The sequence below is a fragment of the Antedon mediterranea genome, chromosome 3, assembly GCF_964355755.1.
Source record: "Antedon mediterranea chromosome 3, ecAntMedi1.1, whole genome shotgun sequence".
In the NCBI taxonomy this organism is placed as follows: Eukaryota; Metazoa; Echinodermata; class Crinoidea; order Comatulida; family Antedonidae; genus Antedon; species Antedon mediterranea.
Window position 1 is genome coordinate 23,700,458 of NC_092672.1, and position 20,226 is coordinate 23,720,683.

Below are 20,226 nucleotides of genomic sequence, written 5' to 3' on the forward strand. Positions count from 1 at the left end.
TTTTCTATAACCTCCTGATTAAACTCAAGTTTAGATAAGCAATCGATGGGATATTCAGGAAGATTAGGAACATCCAAATCTTTGTTAACAGGACTAAAAACAGAATAAAAAAATTGGTTAAGTAAGTTTGCTTTGTCTTTTACAGTGTAAGCTGACTGATTATTAAAATGTAGTTCCGAAGGAATGTTATTATTATTTTTTCTTGAGGATTTTATCCAAGACCAAAAACGTTTCGGATTACAACTTAAATTACAACATAATGAATTAACATAGGTACGATACTTAAATCTACAAAGTCGTTTAAAATTTGACCTAGCAAATCGAAAATTTTCAATATTTAACCTATTTGGATTACGTTTTTTTTCTCTAAAATATGATTCTTTAGATTTCAAAGCAGTGTAGAGCTCATTATCAAACCATGGTGGGAGTTTTCTCTTAGGTCTGAAAACAGGGACGAGATCTTTGATAGTAGCAAAAATAAAATCATAAAATAAATTAACTGCCTCATCAATGTCAACGGCAAGATCAAGTAAATTCCAAGGAATATGAGAAAGTGTTTGTATAAAATCTAATTTGTTAAGTTTTTTAAAATTATATAACAATCGATCGTCATTATTGATAAGGTGTTTGTTAAACTCTATAGGATATTTAAAATTTATTGCACAGTGATCAGAAGTGAAAATATCTTCACCGAATGAAACTTCATGGCATATAGTATTGCACAAGACAAGATCAAGAGTGTGATCGGCACATGTCGGAAAATATACAAATTGATTAAAATTATTACCCTGTAAAATATTATCTATAAAAAATTTGCCATTGGAGTTGTCGGGAGCTTCACATTCTACAATATTGCACTTATTATAACTATTCAAACGCCATTTTATCTCAGGTAGATTAAAATCTCCTAATAACATAACGTCATGATTGAAACCCTGAAATTCATATTGCACATTGTTTATAGATTCACAGAGACGATCGATTTGAGATTTAGGTGCCGATGGTGGGCGATAATATATACCAATAATTAAACATTTTTTTCTAGACAGTTGAATTTTGACCCACATTAGTTCTTGACTTTCATCTTCAAACTTAATGAGACGACACGACCTGTATTTGTTGTTAATTAAGAGTAAAACTCCACCGCCTCTCTTGTCCTCTTGCCGGTCCCTGCGATATAGATTAAAGCCATCTAAAGACAGTTCACAATCAATTACAGTGTTATTTAACCAGGTTTCAGTTAATGCTACAACGTCTATGTATCTTGTGCACATGTGACTAAACAATTCCGATTTATATGATTCCATTTTATTTTTTACACTACGAAAGTTTTGGTAGTACACCTTTAAAGAGCTACTTTTGTTGTTCGAATTAGTAGCATTCGGGCCAGGATTGACTTCTATGTCCCCTCCAAGTACAACAGACCAAATACGTAGAGTACTAACCGAATTTGAATAGTATGACACAGCCCTGCCAAGGAATTTAAACTTCGATTTCTTTCGTACTTGTAATGATGTAAGGCCAGTTATTGTTATTGCACATTTTGAATAATAAATAGGTATCGGATGAAAATCGTCGTCAATGTAAACAGCATCATTAAAATAGTAGAAAAAGTATTGCACAAAGTTGTTCATAGAACGTTGTGTAAGTTCCAATTCGACTTGGTTCCACTTAACATACTGACCTGGACAGCTGGTTATTGCACATTTTGAATAATAAAATGGTATCGGATGAAAATCGTCGTCAAGAATAAATCGAATGTAGACTGCATCGGTAAAATAGTAGAAAAAATATTGCACAAAGTTGTTCATAGAACGCTTTGTATATTCCATTTCAACTAGGCTCCATTTAACATTTGCATACTGACCTGGACAGCTGACTACACAGACCCCTTCACACACCGGTAATGCTATTCTTTGAAATTCGCTCTGCCGGCCTAAGCTTATTGTGCTAAAATTCACGTATTTATACAAAGATTGGTGAAAATTGTTGTCACAATTGCATCCATATCCACTCCAAAACACTTCGTGATCATCATTAAAGGGATATTGTGTTGGGGTAAACGAGTAAGTAAATGAAATAAACGAGACACAACAGAGCAAAAATACGGCGGTGTTCATTGTTCAATACATAATAATAATCCACATATGAACAATTGCTAACCATTGTTATACTCATTATGTTATCTTTAGTACAATACATACACATCACATCAGTATTACATTATTATCAATTATATATAACAAGTGATAACCACATCTATACCTGGATTAAACTATGTTAATTTTGGAGGTGCATACCCATCTTTACTCAGCCTCCATTCCATTCAGCCCAATATATTAATAAACATGTAAAACCAGGTTCTTAACATCATACTATTCACAACTACATATGACCACAACATTGGTCGCCATATTGGAATCCGAACTTGCACACTTATCGGCGAGTCATTCTACCATCAATTATAACTACATATATGAGCATAAATAACACATTTAATACAATACTACTATTCATTATCATGAGTAAATACAACAATTGATTATCTTAATTTATGATATAGTATTACAACGTACCTGGAAACTAATAACTGATAATTTAATTAGTATAGCAACTGCCTCTACTCAGCCACAATGGATATGCCCAATCTGTACCCACGTGCGGGGAAATGGAAATATCTGTTTTTAAACAAAACTGTGTGAGCTATTATTTTAGGCCTAAATTTTTATGTTATCTGAGATTAACAAAAACATACAAGTATTAACTAACACTGACACACAAGCTAATTTTCCCACAAAAAATATAAACGTCGTAGTGGTGTATCGTTACATGTACTTTACTATTTCAGTTGACTATGACAGTGACAGTTTTAACAAAGTATTAAATCGCAAATGTTCTACTCTATTTAGTGACACTATTCTATTCTATTCATGACACAAAATACATGAATAAGGTCCAATGTGAATGGCATAATAAAACAGTGTATCCTAGTGTTAAAAGAATAGTTTATTTAATAAAAACTAACTTTAAAATCTGTATTGCATAAATTGTACGTGATACTGTTTTTGTTATTATAACTAATATGTTTATTTTGCATAGATACAGAGACTGCTACTCCTCTGTTTACAAGCTCATTAGAGACAGGTTAGTGGTTATCATTAGATCATTATGTATCATATGGACAGTTTGTCTGAAAATACATGAATATAATAGCATAACATCTTGGTGTCATTAGTAGAATAGTTGATTTAATACTGGTATTCTTGATTATGACTAATGTATATGTTTATTTTGCATAGATGCACATATTGCTGCTCATTTGGCTGCAAGCTCATTAGGGACAGGTATAGGTGAGTAACATTAGATCATTAGGGACAGGTATAGGTGAGTAACATTAGATCATTAGGGACAGGTATAGGTGAGTAACATTAGATCATTAGGGACAGGTATAGGTGAGTAACATTAGATCATTAGGGACAGGTATAGGTGAGTAACATTAGATCGTTAGGGACAGGTATAGGTGAGTAACATTAGATCATTAGGGACAGGTATAGGTGAGTAACATTAGATCATTAGTGACAGGTATAGGTGAGTAACATTAGATCATTAGGGACAGGTATAGGTGAGTAACATTAGAACATTAGGGACAGGTATAGGTAAGTAACATTAGATCATTAGGGACAGGTATAGGTGAGTAACATTAGATCATTAGGGACAGGTATAGGTGAGTAACATTAGATCATTAGGGACAGGTATAGGTGAGTAACATTAGATCATTAGGGACAGGTATAGGTGAGTAACATTAGATCATTAGGGACAGGTATAGGTGAGTAACATTAGATCATTAGGGACAGGTATAGGTGAGTAACATTAGATCATTAGGGCATTGTTACAACCACTTATGTAGTACCAGCTATAATAAAAACTACTGCTAAGAGAGAAACAATAAAGATATCATATAATTTATTTCATTTGAACAAATACAAACATGAAAACATAACAAATGTAAATCAATGAGGCAGGATTACCTAAAATAACAGTCAAGAAGCAAACATAAGACATTCAAACATAATTAAAAACACATTTTTTGGAAGAAAGTTAAAATTGCTTTATATGAATGACAAGATAGTTTAAATTGTATGAAGTTAAATGTATTACAGCAAAATCCACCACAGGTTAGCTAATTCCTCAAAATAATCAAAGCCGAACAAATCAGAATGCTCATATTTCTTCTCACTTTCAGAAACATAGAATTATCAACATTATTTTCTTTGATATTATTAATTTGAATACTATAATAACAATTTTCAAATAGTAGGCAAAACTTTTCTACGTAGGAAAAGTGGTCAAAATAATAACCAAAAAATCCTTGAAAACAAAACAGCAATCTGTTAAGAGATTGATTCACACATATATATATAAACTTTTATGGGGATAAAAATGCAATAATTATCCATCATTTGTTTTGCAGAAAATACATTACAAGAAAAGTATTTTATATTACTAAAATATAAATATGCATATTTTGCAGTGAAACATTTTAAGATTTTTTTAAGAGTGACTAGTATCAATCATAGTATAATAATTCTCAAACACTTGTTATTGTAGTGAATACATCACAAAAACAATTCAACAAGTTGAAGTATGATCTTGGTTCACTCTATATTGGTGAGCGACTGCTGTTGTTGAAATGCTGTCTATTTGAACACGTAGACTTACAGCACCTTGGCAAGTCAAGTAGCACAGCAAATTACCTATTAAACCAACTACATGAACGTCGTTATATCACACCTACTAATATCCGTCTGTTGCTAGAGGTGGCTGAGATTTCCCAGTTGAAAGATGCTAAAGATCTCATAAATCAATATGTTGTAACCAACAAGGTTCCAAACACTGATGAAGATATAAAGTCAGTTTCACCATATAGGAAACGATTGTGCAAGGCATTGCAGCAATTTGACCCACATAATTTAAATGATGTAATTGCTTACTATGGATTGAACTTATTAAGTTTACCAACAATTTGGGAATTAGTGTTTCACCTTGAAAGCAATAGAAAATTACTAGAAGAATCAGAAATAAAGAGGTTGGCTGAGCTTCTTGGACCAATCGCTGAGAGCATACTATTCAATGGTATGTATGTTGTATCATGTATAAACATCATTTATAACAATTGAAGTTAATTTATGTGATTTCTTACATACACAGTGTGATTATAAATAATGTAAGCCATGTAAAGTATATTCAACTATAAATCTCATCATATTTAAATATTGATAGCATAACCTGCATCATTACACCAGAATTGTTAAAAGAGTAAAAATCAATCTCATAATTATACTGTAAGACATACATGTTAAGACCATTTGCACTGTACACAATATCTTGTTTGACACAACTTTATCTATGTTTGTTAAAGAGTAATTATTAATTTTTAAGAACAGAAAGTTTACACAGGTGAGTAACATTAGATCATTAGGGACAGGTATAGGTGAGTAACATTAGATCATTAGGGACAGGTATAGGTGAGTAACATTAGATCATTAGGGACAGGTATAGGTGAGTAACATTAGATCATTAGGGACAGGTATAGGTGAGTAACAATAGATCATTAGGGACAGGTATAGGTGAGTAACATTAGATCATTAGGGACAGGTATAGGTGAGTAACATTAGATCATTAGGGACAGGTATAGGTGAGTAACATTAGATCATTAGGGACAGGTATAGGTGAGTAACATTAGATCATTAGGGACAGGTATAGGTGAGTAACATTAGATCATTAGGGACAGGTATAGGTGAGTAACACTTTTATATTCGTAGGTCAACATATTTGCAAGAATTAAGGCAGTTACTGTTTAGATGGTCTTTATTCAGATTTACTGTTATTATCCATTTTTTTTTAATAGGTTCTTCACAACAAATCAACTGGTTAATAAAGGTTAATAAACCCATATAATAGTTAAACCAACACTATCACATGATTTTTTAACAAGAGAAAATAAATATTAAGATCCAAATGTATTGTTCTATGTCTTCTATGTAGCACACATGCAAAGTGAAAAGCAAAAATAATTAAGTGTGTCAAGTTTGTGAATAATCTGTTTGCTTCAATCTGCAATGCTGTTGTAGACTTTGATAATATGTGATAAGTAATAATGCAGTAAGTTTAGACTTTTAAAGCTGAATTTTCTAATAATTTTGCATACAAACAAAATTATAGATTTTAAAAAAAATGTAAAATAACTATTGCCATAATTACAGAAACATTAAAGTACCTATTTAACAACTTTTTTAATACTGCTATGTTTTACCATGAAGTCTCCCTATAAATCTCCTTTTTTCCCTATTTATTAAATATTTGAATATACGATATTTTATGTAAATCTAATTGCTATTACTCTAGTAGCCAGATCAACTTTTGTATGCACTTTGAGGTTCAGAAAATTGGTTTAGGGTGATCAAACAATTATTTTTGGCTTGGTTACATATTTAGAAAACGTGGCAAAAGGTCATGGTGACCAAACACAAATAGGTCCTTAAATCTTGTCAACCACTTGCCACAGCAAGGTAATTTTGGTCTCTGAGAATTTTGAAAATAATTATTAAATTGAAATTATTATCAATTTTATAATAATTCTAATAATTGTTGCTATGTAAACAAACAAAATAGAGGGCGGTATCTAGAATTCTATTTTCAGTTTCAGTTTTTATTTTCCAATATGATACATAGTGTAAATAAATATATGCATAAAAAATGGAAGGATGACCAAAAAAAAGCTTGTATGGCCACCTAAACAAAAAATTAATACATGGTACAAACATAATTAAAGCACAGGACGAGACAAATACCAGCTAAACATGTTGGCATCCATGAACTCAAAGATAATGCGATAAGACCAAAAAAAGCAAAAGAACAATGTAAATGTAAACATATTTGTAACACTCATTGATAGATTAAGAACAAATTATTTTTATACAACTTTTAAAATATTTTGGCAGATGAAGAATTACGAATAGAAGCATCAATACTGTTCCATAAAATCGGACAATGTCCTTTGATAGTGTTTCTACCCATATCGGTAACAAAATTATAAGAACGATACGTATCAGAGGACCTGATGCCATAATTATGAACTGAGTTTACTCTAACAAAATAATTTGAAAAGTTAACTGGTACTAAATTATTCTTATATTTGTACATGAAAACACCTTTTGATAACTTATGAATGTCACACACAGTTAAGTTGTTAAGACTAGCAAATAATCAATGGTAGTGAATGCTCAAGGAATTGTGAATTTGTTCATAAACTCATTATGTGCTTTTGTTTGCGATATACAGTTTCAAGGCCACAGTTATTGTGGTCAGCCCAAATCAAGCTACAGTATTGGATATGAGGAAGGACTAGAGTCTTGTATAAGGATGATAGAACATTGGCATGTAAAATTGGTTTTAGCCTAAAAAGGATACCAGAATATTTTGAAACTACGTTTTCAATATGGATTGTATGTTGATTCCAGGTTAAGCATTCGTCCATTATTACACCAAGAAATTTACAACTAGTTACACGAGAGATGTTATTATTATCATTGTAAACACGGTTACTACTGTATATCTGTTCTTAAAAATCATATAATTAGTTTTATTAGCATTAAGCGATAACTTAATTTTTTAAACCCTGGTGTTGCTAGGTTGGTGTGAATGGGGTATATCCAGGGTTTTCCAACGTTTTGAATGGTCACACACCCTGGGGTGTCTCCGGAGATCACCACAGAGTTTTGGTGTAAAAGTGTATTAGATACTAGACTAGTTGCCTCCGCCACTAAGTCTATGACCTGTGACGTAGCAGTGACAAATCTTGTGTCAAGTAAACTGCCCATTTAAATTTGTGTCAAAATGCAAAAATCAGTAAAAAAAATCTTCAAGTAAGTTTACAATTCTACCATTATATGCTTAAGTACAAATAAGGTATTGCTTGGTTACTATGGGATTACAATAGAAAGCATCAACATTACATTTTCAAACTCAATTACGTTTTACCTAATATTGTATAAACTTTGTGTCTATTGTGGAGGTTGTTCTGTAATGGTGTTTCTAGTATTATCTTTGTAACCAAAGTTTTTATTAGATTAAATAAATATGTATATTTCAAACAATTCGAGAATAATTTCAAGTTCCTTACGACAGGTGCTTAGGTCAGAAATAACATTTTTGATTATTTTCACTTAACAATACAATTTATATTTGAACAATTTAAGACCAATTTCAAGTGTCAATGACCTCTCTGTGACCAGTAGTTGTCGAGATTTAAGGACCTATTGGTGATTTTGTGACCACCCTACACCAATTTCTGAAGTAAAATTCTCTGGACCTCAAAGTGCATAAGAAAGTTGATCTAGCACTAGAGTAATAGCAATTTTCTCTTCAAATCAAATAAATTGTATTTCTTGATCATAATTATAGACACATTCAGAAGACTTGAAATTTAGGTTAATGATAAAGTATTGATATAAAAAAAATCACTTTGAATTTCAAATGTAGTATACACAGGTAAGTTTTGTTAGAATGGTTCATGCTTAGAATTAATTTGACTCACAGAGAATTTATATCCCAGCAAGAGTCCCCAGTAATTTATAATAGTATAACCTTAAAACATTTTCATCTTACAGGTCAAATTATGGAGTTAATTGTGGATTCTAAAGGCGGAACTCTGACAAATAAAGAAACAAAGTTGATGATATATCCTGGAGCAATTGAAGAAGGAAATAATGTTAAAGTATCACTAGAAAACACTTCATTCCCTAAGGATTTGTTTTCTGATCCTCTTGAAACAATACTTTCACCTGTTGTTAGATGTGGACCACCAGGCACAGTCTTTAAAAAGCATTGTTTGCTGTCATTTCCGCATAATGCAATAAATGAAAAGTGTTGGGAATTCACTTTACTTGTTAGAAATACTCATCAAGAAGAATGGCGAAAAATAAAACTAAGCAGTAAAGAAGATGACATTAACTTTTCTTTACAAAATGGTCAATGTTGTATACATTTAAATCATTTTACTGAACTTGGTATTTTTGGTCGCATAACAAATTTTTTACTAGGAAGAAAAAGAGCAAGGTTAGGTGTGTTTGGAAAGGCACTGAGTAACAAGTATCAACTTCGAGTAAGCACCTGGGACACTGACAGAGAAGAGGTAATTTTGGTGTAACATTCCATTAAACAATTCATCTGTACATTTTTTTTAGGATTTAGATTAAATTCAACAACTGAAATTGTGCAGGTAATTCATTAATTCATTCAATCTTTTATAATTTAGGAATCTCTGGTTCATAGAAATTAAGATTACATATAAATGAATTAGAAATAAACAAGACTGTAATAATTGTTACTAAATTAATCTAGGTTTTTGTTACAAGTATTCACAAATGTATTTAACATTCATTCACTGAATCATTTTGAAAATTTTGTCTTTTTCTGTATTTGAAAAGTTTACTATTTATGGTCAGATATTTATAATTTTATTTCCCAATCAGTTAAGCCTTCCAGGTCCTACAAATGCTAATTTGACTGTCTTTTTCAGAAAGTATTCGAAGAGAATAATACTTATGATGAGAAATCTATACAGACTCCCATGTATATAGATGTGTCATACAAGGATATGGAAATTACAGTAGAAAGTAAAGAAGAATGGAAAGTAACAACAGTCAAGGTATGATAATGTTAATATCATTAAAAAAGTAATAGTTAAAAAAAAGAAGAAACATTTAGAAAGACTGGAACACAGCAATATATAGTGGTTTTTGTAAGCAAATTAGGTGGTCATAGTATGTAATTTGTAGGAACTAGACATTTTTTAAATGGCAGTTATTTCTGCATACACGACCTTAGACCCACATCTGAACATCATCATGCGCAAGTGGTTCTTATGACCAAAGTAGACGATCATCAGGGCCGTAGCCAGGATCTGTCAAGGGGGGGTTCGGACACTAAATATTTGGGTCAACCCCCCCCCCCCCTCCCCCAGCCTGATGCGAAGCGAATTTTGTTAAATGACACCCCTAGATGGCCGGAAAAGACACTCTCGTGCGAGCATGCTATTATAACCAATGAGCAAAAAGATCGTACTTTTTTCCTCCTCCTCAAACACGTCGATAATTTAAATGACGATAACTATTTGTTGCCGTATGTTAGATGCGCGTGCTCTGTGCGGAACCGCCGATTGTTTGATCATTTACTCCGTATTTTGTTTTGCGTTCAAGTTCAATGCGAACGTATATCTAGGAGCAGCCCCGAAAAAAGCAAACTGGGCGAATACAAATGCTATTTGCTAGCTCTATCTATAATATTTATTTACAGAAATTTGTTGAGGAATATAAATATGTAAATAGGTGATATTGATACATTTTAGTACGTATCGGCTGGTGGTCTAGAAAAAAATAATCGGATGCCATAATGTGAACTACAGTACTGTACTTGATACCATAGAATAGATATTATAGTGTAAAATATTAATATTCACTATAATCCTCTATGATACATTATACTTCATAGTCACACATAAATACTGATGTACGTCGGAAGGCTATATACTTTATGCATGCTGCCTGACTGCCAGTGATCTAAACAATTATAGGAGGTACGCAGTTTGTCTGGCGGTGTCCTTTGTACGAATCGTTCGTGCGCCAGCTCGCTATGAGACGCGTCAATATCATGTTACATGCAGGGACCAAACATTTATTTTTTAGGTTAAAATCGGCAATTCATTTGCAGCTTTTAGAAATTTACAGACACGTATCACTAGTTGACGCTCATACAGAGAAGAAGGTTCACGAACAAGTTTACGAATTTTTCAATTTACAAACAACTTTTTGTACTGTGGGGCACGTATTTGGAGGATTTTTGGAGATGAGGGTGAGGTATTGGGCATGTCGGGGATGGGGGTTCGCAGTTGGTTATGGGGGGTTCGCTGTAAAGGGGGGGGGTTCGCCCGAACCATAAAAACCCCCCCTGGCTACGGGCCTGATCATACGTAGCATCTAATTTTTAAGACTAGTGGCAATTTTTTTACCGAACAAATTGGCAGATATTAATCCAAATATGAACACACTTTATATGGAACATGTAAGTGTTGTTTTTTTGACCAAATTTATAGATCATAACATGTCAACTGTAGGACTACATTTTCAGAAAAATAGTTGAATTAGGTACATGGTTAGAAACAGCATCACAGTATATAGAATCTGATTACATCGCATGATATAATTGTTAAGTTATTCCATTAGACATATCATTTAAATGAATGTGAAGTAAGTATTTGATTTATTTGGCTAAGAAAAAGAAGGGATGATGAGACAAGAGTGATGTCTTACTTGTCACTAAATGTACTATCTTTACTTTTAATTTTGTAAAAGAAATAAATTGTTTTTACAGCCAAAATCTGCTAATGAAATATGGATGCCTACAACATGGAGTCTGTTTTATGTATCAAAAAATCCACTGAAAGATGAATTTAGTGCAGAGGTAGTAACACTACAAAAGCCAAACCAAAGTTACACATTACCATTTGTCTGTAAGTATTATTCAACTACAGCAACAATGACTATTAAAAGTATTGTATACATGAACATATAATATAAATGAATGAATCATCTTGGATCCATATAATAATTAAATGAGAAACTGAAAAAAAAATAGTTTACAGTCGACTAAAATTGAAAGGTCAGCATTAAAAATTATGGGGTTTTTAACAAATTGTACACGTATTTGCATTTTATTGTGTTATTGTGGGAAAAATGTATTAATTTATAACATCAAGATGCTAGTAATTTCATTGTGTCTTGTATCAAGTGGTCTGGCGAACATTTCAACTTTTAGAAGTTTTGATAACACTACAGTGAATCTAAAAACTCTTTTGTAACTTGATTATGAAATTCTTTTTTAGGGGCACTTGGAACAGGTATGTTGCATTTAATTTGTTTAGCATTTTAAAAAGTAGCAAATAGCATTTATGTTTATGATTTTTAAAAAGCAAAAAGTGTTGAAATTAAAAATGCCAATAGATAATGTAAAAAGAACAGCTAAATGTAGGCGATTTAAATGTCTTGTATGTAATTAATAGTCCCTGTCAAAGGTATAAAATGTTGGAATACTGTGAATTTTATTGTAATTAAAACATTTACATTTTTTTATATACAGACAAATCCAAAGCGTTTTGATACAATTTTTACTGTATTTTATCACTTCTTGATATAGATTGTATTAGTTTTTTTTTTAAATCTAGGAGTTAATTTATTTGATTATCCATGTTACCATGTTACACTAAAAAAAATAAACGCCTCCCACAAATAAACGATAAATGATATTGTATTTTTGGTTATGACTAATGTATGTATATTTTGCATAGATACACTAACGACAGTGTTATAACCGCCAATTACAAATTTCAAATAAATTTAGTAATTTAGTACCAGCTAAAGTGAGAAAATGCTTCAAAATTATAATGAAACTACTGTTGGGAACTAAAGAAAGAAACCTTAAGGATAGATAAATTGCATGAAGTTAACTGAAAGAGTCTTGGAAAAAAGGTGAAGTAGGTATTAATACATGAGGATCAAACTGCTAATTCTTGGAAATAAGCAATATATGTTTATCTTGAATAGATACATCCACTGCTGATGCTCCTCTGGCCACAAGCTCATCAATGTCAGGTTAGTTAATTGCTAAATTATCATTAAGTTTAAATTGCATTGGATATCAATGAGGGTCAACTGAATTAATATTTGAAGCATTCTATTTTTGTAAGTGGCCTAGTTTGTTTTTGAAATTTGTTTTGTTTATAACTTGAACCAAAATTGAAGGAAAGGCTGTGAAATGTGTTTAGATTATTTAGTGCCACCTATTTAATGTTGTCAGATAATTGTCTACTATTATGATGTCTTCTCTACAGGTTTCATTTATAATGTTATTTCATTTTGAACTTTTGACAAGCTAACCCAATTTTTTTTTCAACCAATTTGACAACTAAGCTTCAGAGAATATTTAGATGTAAGGAGATTCTGTATTTTTGGAATAATAATTATTCCCTATGCAGCACTATGCATTTTGATCTGATTGCTGGAAAGTTATGGTGTTTTAGAAATTTATATTCATAGACATATTCAAACAATGATTATCAACAACTATGATAATTATGCTAATTATGCTAAATGTATATCATAATTTTGGAAACTTGTCTTGTCATTTAGATTTGTTGGAAGATTTCAATGTACAATAGATAGCATGTGATGGATCATGTAGATATGGAAGGCAACAAACAACTGACACAGACCATTTTAAATGTCTATGTTTTTGTAACCTCTTTATCTATCCACTAGACTAGACTCATTAATGTACAATAGTTAGCATATGATGGATCATGTATATATGGAAGGCAATAAACAACTGACATAGACCATTTTAAATCTCTTTGTTTTTGTAGCCTCTTTATCTACCCACTAGACTAGACTCATTAATGTACAATAGATAGCATCTGATGCATCATGTAGATATGGAAGGCAACAAACAACTGACATAGACCATTTTAAATGTCTATGTTTTTGTAACCTCTTTATCTACCCACTAGACTAGACTCATTAATGTACAATAGATAGCATCTGATGGATCATGTAGATATAGAAAGCAACACACAACTGACATAGACCATAGCAGAACAGTGCATCGAATCAATTGTGATACTGTACTCCTGATTATGACTAATATATATATATCTGTTTTTTGTATAGATACACAGACTGCTGCTCTTCTGGCTACAAGCTCATTAGAGACAGGTTAGTGGTATCATTAGATCATTATGTATCATATGGACAGTTTGTCTGAAATTACATGAATATACATAATAAAATAACGTCTTGGTGTCATTAGCAGAATAGTTGATTTAATACTGGTATTCTAGATTATGACTAATGTATATGTTTATTTTACATAGATGCACCTATTGCTGCTCCTTTGGCTACATGCTCATTAGGGACAGGTATAGGTGAGTAACATTAGATCATTAGGGACAGGTATAGGTGAGTAACATTAGATCATTAGGGACAGGTATAGGTGAGTAACATTAGATCATTAGGGACAGGTATAGGTGATTAACATTAGATCATTAGGGACAGGTATAGGTGAGTAACATTAGATCATTAGGGACAGGTATAGGTGAGTAACATTAGATCATTAGGGACAGGTATAGGTGAGTAACATTAGATCATTAGGGCAGTGTTACAACCACTTATGTAGTACCAGCTATAATAAAAACTACTGCTAAGAGAGAAACAATAAAGATATCATATCATTTATTTCATTTGAAGAAATACAAAATGAAAACATAACAATTGTAAATAAATGAGGCAGGATTACCTAAAATACCAGTCGAGAAGCCAAAATAAGACATTCAAACATATTTAAAACCATAGAGATATTATAGTGAACTATAATATCTCTATGTTAAAACATAATTAAAAACACATTTTTTGGAAGAAAGTTAAAATTGCTGTATATGAATGACAAGATAGTTTAAATTGTATGAAGTTAAATGTATTACAGCAAAATCCACCACAGGTTAGCTAATTCTTTAAAATAATCAAAGCCGAACAAATCAGAATGGAATTGTGCTCATGTTTCTTCTAACTTTCAGAAACATCAAATTATCAACATTATTTTATTTGATATTATTAATTTGAATACTATAATAACAATTTTCAAATAGTAGGCAAAACTTTTCTACGTAGGAAAGGTGGTCAAAATAATAACTAAATAAAAAATCCTTGAAAACAGATTGTGTGTTACTTCTAAAGACTGATCATTTGAAATTTATTAAGTCAAACTAAATAATTTATGAATATGATGAAAACACTTTTATTTATTATTAATTTTAATTCAAAAGTTGAGGCCTTAAAATTATACAAAAAAATATGGAAACCGTCATCATTAATTACTGGTTTTGCTTTAAATTATTTTTCCTATCAAACCCAACTGTGTTGACATACAGCCTGATTTATTCCTTTTCTCAATGCAACTAAACAAAAGGAAACAGGCCTATGATTAATATGGTGAATTTTAGTCATTAACAATAATTCTTTATTCCTGAAACAAGTCCAAATTCACTGGAAGACAAGTTAAACAAGTTAAATTATGATCTCAGTGAAGTCTTTATGAAGAATAAGAGAAAATTCTTATTTTTGAGATGTTGTCTCTTTGATGAAGTAGATTTACAAGTCCTTGGCAATAAAGATTACAAAGCAAATGATTATTTTAATGAACTCGCTGATAAAGGAAAGATCAAACCAACCGACGTCAACCTTCTGCTTGAAGTGGCAACACTATCAGAAATTAAACATGCTAAAGATCTTGTAAAACAGTATATAAATGACAACAATGTACAAATTAGTAATCAACAGAAGTTGTCCCCATATAGAAAAAGATTGTGTAAGGCATTGGAACAGTTTAACCCAAGTGAGTTGAATAGAGTTACAGCTTGTTATCAATTGGAACAACCAACCATTTGGGATGTAACATTTTATTTAGAGAGCAAATCCAAATTGGTAGATGAATCAGAAAGAGAGAAGTTTGCTGAGCTGCTTGGACCAATCCCAAATAAAATAATATGTAAGTCAATTTGAGAGATTTCTTACCTTAAATCCACAGATTGTAGGTCACCTAAATATTCTCCCAAAATAACTGGCATCAAACCAGAATTTTTAGAAAAAGGTAAAAATATATTGAGAATAGAGTTGCACCCTCATAACATAGAATGAATGCTGGACCATTTGATGATGACCGTATGATACAAAATGATTTGTTGACACAGGTTAAGAACATGAAATAACAGGAATGTATTCACATCCTGACTTGTCTTTGTCACTAAGGTTCTTATACCGTGTACAACATTATAACGCTGTCTATACTATCAAACCTTATGTGACAAAACAATGCGATGTGCAATTGTATGGACATGATGATGTCATATCACTTGCATATTTGGGAACATCACTACCATAGTTGGGCACATCACTACCATATTTGGACACATCTCACATTTTTGTTAAACTAATTTGATAGTGTAGACAGAGCTTACAACTGCCATTTGAGCAGGCAAATACTGTTTTATTACTATTTGTGTTATTTATTCTTAATTATTTTATAGTAATGTTATTTATCATCATGTGTCGGGAAACTGTAAAAGGGGATTTTGTGCTAAAACAATTTATGTCATTGTGAGAAAGCTTGTTTAATAATAACCTAAAAAAAGTGTATACCTTGTTTTAAACTTTCATTGTGATAATTTTTAGGCAACAAAGAAGATGATCATTGAGGCAACACTGAATACACCATTGAGGAACCATTGAGGAACCACTGAGACACCATTGCGGCAACACTGAAGACACTATTGAAGATGCCTTTGAAGAACCACTGAGACACCATTGCGGCAACACTGACGACACTATTGAAGATGCCATTGAGTAACCATTGAGGCACCAGAGACACCATTGCAGCAACACTGAAGAAACTATTGAAGATGCCATTGAGGAACCATTGAAACACCACTGATACACCATTGAGGCACCACTGAAGAACCATTGAGATAGCATTAAGTATTGTGAAGCCAACCGAGTGAAGGCAAGTTACGAGTGGATAGAGATATAATAGAGTAATATTAAAATTATTGTCATAATGGTAAACAAAATATGATAATGGCGAGGAAGTTGGTGATAAAGATGACATTGAATGTTTACTTTAGGACAGTATATGAATGATGAATTTTTTTTTTTCATTAAATGGGAAGAATATTTTCTGCCTCGTTAAAATGGACCTGAAATGGACTTTATTTGAATGTTATTTAAATGTATCAAATTAAATCAAACCCATACAAATAAAAACAAAATGTATAGTATTTTGAGTAAAAACGAAATTTTAAGATACCATGGTAAATTAGCGAAAATTACTCACGCCATTGCAATATTCTATTTCAACGGCCGTCGGAAGCCTCTATATTCACGACGTCACATATACACACGGTGATATCGAGAGCGTGTATGCCGCCCGCGATTTTTATGAGCGATATCAACAACTTGCTGAGCTCATTGTCAAGCCAAAGTAAAATATGAATAAAATTCGTTTTCGAACTGCCTGATTCGTGACAAATAAATTATCATCTCATATTACTAATTTAATTCTGCTAAACTAAAAACTAAAGAAACTAACACATTTTAGCAGTATAAATTACGAACGATATATATATACAAAATACACGAACGGAAAATATTCGCAAAGTGACGTCACCCGCGAATTTTTTTTATTTTCAAATAGGGCTTTCCCCAAAACGGCCAATTTATATTTTGTAACAATATACATTGTAGCAACACCTAATAGCCCCCAAAACATCATTCTAAAATGAAAAAAAAATCGAAAATCCATTTTAAATAAATAGAACATAGACCCGTTCCAGTCCATAAATATTCATTATTTTGTATAATGTTTACTGAATGTAAACTGTAAATTTTAATTCATTCCTTAATTTTACAGCTTGTTCAAGATCTCTTATTCATCTGTGGATAGGTGGAGAAGACTGGCAGTGCGACTTGGTATTCAATGGGATGTTATCAGTAATACCACAGGTAAAAACAGACATGATGAATATGACATGTTGGAAGAGGTAGACAATGATCCAAGTATTAACACAATCGAATATCAACTACCTACAAAGGCATTAACACAACAGGGACGTGTTGATTTAGCTGATAGCTGGCAAGATGCAGCAGATCAACTACCTACAATGGTCAAGGCATTAACACAACAGGGATGTGTTGATATAGCTGATAGCTGGCAGCATGCAGCAGCACATCAACTACCTACAATTATCAAGGCATTAAATAACAGGGACATGTTGATTTAGCTGATAAATCATTGTTTATTTTGATTTCTTGACATATGAAACTGAGTGCCAATGCTATATAGTGTGCATCATTAGTATAACCATCAATATTATGATTATCAATATTATTATTATGATTAAAAGGGGTCCTTGATATATAATATAATATAATACAGTAACAATGGGGATTATAAAACCACACTTCTAAAATAATTTTAACTATTAACTGGTGCGTGTGATTAAAGTTGTGTACTCTCTCTACACCAAAAACAAGATCAGCAATGCATCTTGGGGTTTATAGTGGGCCGCTAAAATTTAAAAAAAATTATTAGAATCGCATTTTAAACCGTTTAAAGATGACAAAAGGTATCTCAATAGGACCGTATAGAATTTATTTTTACATTATATGTAGTTTGTGACCTTAGATTAGATCTAAAAAAACGTAGGGAATGGGACTTTATAATGTAATTGACTGTTGTAGGACTTGCAGTAACTGTTTTTATTTTGTATATAAGATGAGTCTTAGTAATTTGTGCTTTGGTGGCTAAAGCTAGTTTTAGTAGCTATGGCTAGTTTTAGTGGCTATGGCTAGTTTTAGTGGCTATAGCTAGTTTTAGTGGCTATGGCTAGTTTTAGTGGTGTACATGGTAAACCCACTGTGTATTGATTAGCAAAAACATTAACATTCAGAATTAAATAGTCAAAGATTTAAATGTTTCATTGGTATAGCTTTATTCAATATTTTTTATTATTGACCTGACTAAACTTTTAAACTTATCTTGTAAAGATAAAGTAAAATTTTGGTGTTTATGTATTAATCACTGCCGATGATTTAGAAAGGTTTAATAAGCTCTCTAAACAAACTTGCTAACAGTACATTTACTTAAGCCAAATTAATAGAGTTAGAGTTACTGCATAAATACATATTTCATATTCTATTTTAATAAATGATATACAATCTTTTTTGTATTGTATTTTTGTTTGTCTATTTTCTTTTAAATCTCAACGCGAGTCACAAGTAAACTCATTATATAATGTTAAGGTAAATTGGTTGGTTTCAACATAGGCAATTGACTATGGTTCCAAAATAATAAATGATGTTTGTTATTATTATGGTATCTCTGAATTTAGTAAATGACTTGGCTATTGACTTGCCTAATGCAAATGAGATCATTTGTAGAAATTAGACTTACAGAATTTGATTAATGGCCAATATCACCTTTTTATGATTGACAGACTTACTAAACAGGACGAAAGGTATGGAGATGGGATCATTCACTGTATAACAGCAATTATATAAATCTCTACCATATTTTCGACCCCTGGTGTGTAATTTTTCAATATAAAATTGACTAATGGTTGCCAAGGTATGGGACATATTTTTAGTATAGTATCATTATATCTATAATTATATTTTGTATTAGAAAACTTTTGGCTAATTTTTATTTTGTTTACTTGCATGTTTGTGGAAATACAATTTTTTTTAAAGAATAAAAAAACCCGACATAGTTCATATTTTGACACACCACCTGATTATGCAAATTATGTATTACATTCTCATTTGGTTGGCATAGCTTAATAGTGTTTATCCTTAAAATTCAGGAAAGTGGCATAGCCTATCGTGTGCGGCCCATCAATAAACATCAGTGTGCCAAATGTGAGCATGTACCGTTCAGTGGTTTTGGAGGAGATATGTAAAATACGCGAACAATTTAGTAGCATTAATATATAGATTGCTTTATACATTGATACCAAAAATTATGAGCATGGAAAACTGCACTTACAGATATTTGTGTCCCTACCCGAAAATTGTCCAAAACTGTGGAGCTGATTGGTATAATTAAAAATGCATTAAAATCCCACCTTAGGCATGAGAATATGTAATGTTAACATTGATTTTTGTGTTCACTGGATATAGATGACAAAATATGTACGTTAGTAGGCATGTTAAGGAGCATATTTTAGGCAAATCCTTCAAATTGTGATAACATTTTGAAACTTTGCACAGTTATTCATTAGGGTGTCAAAAATATGAAATGGAAGGGTTGCACAAAATTTGGTCAGGGGAAAGCCGCCATTTTGGATTTCAAAATGGCGGACCTCAAATTTTCACTTGTCAGGTATATCTCTGCTAAAGAGGCACCTAGAGTTCTGATTTTACCTGCAAAATATATGGTAGTGGGGTCACCAAACATATTGGTATAATTAACATTTGATTGCATGGCGGCCATGTTGGATTTCAAAATGGTGGACTTCAAATTTTCACTTTTCAGGTATATCTCTGCTAAAAAGGCACCTAGAATTCT

The 20,226-nt window shown here is 31.8% G+C and overlaps 2 protein-coding genes across 3 annotated transcripts in view; both read left to right on the forward strand.

Moving 5' to 3' along the window:
* Positions 1 to 13,831, forward strand: part of LOC140044173 (uncharacterized) — a 352,654-nt gene extending 338,823 nt beyond the window's left edge. The window contains exons 34-42 of the mRNA XM_072088650.1: positions 3,100 to 3,144; positions 3,300 to 3,350; positions 4,609 to 5,133; positions 8,670 to 9,193; positions 9,581 to 9,709; positions 11,431 to 11,569; positions 11,942 to 11,956; positions 12,660 to 12,707; positions 13,782 to 13,831. Coding sequence (XP_071944751.1) covers positions 3,100 to 3,144; positions 3,300 to 3,350; positions 4,609 to 5,133; positions 8,670 to 9,193; positions 9,581 to 9,709; positions 11,431 to 11,569; positions 11,942 to 11,956; positions 12,660 to 12,707; positions 13,782 to 13,831 — 1,526 coding nt within the window. The remainder of the gene's footprint in view (positions 1 to 3,099; positions 3,145 to 3,299; positions 3,351 to 4,608; positions 5,134 to 8,669; positions 9,194 to 9,580; positions 9,710 to 11,430; positions 11,570 to 11,941; positions 11,957 to 12,659; positions 12,708 to 13,781) is intronic.
* Positions 13,832 to 14,011: 180 nt separating this feature from the next.
* Positions 14,012 to 19,342, forward strand: LOC140043725 (uncharacterized). 2 transcript variants are annotated; one of them, XR_011844369.1, is made up of 4 exons: positions 14,012 to 14,035; positions 15,464 to 15,654; positions 16,338 to 16,665; positions 17,572 to 19,342. XR_011844369.1 is itself a non-coding variant. In XM_072088215.1 (3 exons), the coding sequence occupies exons 1-2, from the start codon at positions 15,201 to 15,203 to the stop codon at positions 16,358 to 16,360; spliced, it is 477 nt and encodes a 158-aa protein (XP_071944316.1). In that variant the 5' UTR covers positions 14,974 to 15,200; the 3' UTR covers positions 16,361 to 16,665; positions 17,572 to 19,342. The 2 variants fall into 2 exon arrangements, 1 of the variants encoding a protein (XP_071944316.1); XM_072088215.1 differs by lacking the exon at positions 14,012 to 14,035 and having other exon boundaries at positions 14,974 to 15,654.
* Positions 19,343 to 20,226: the final 884 nt, after the last annotated feature.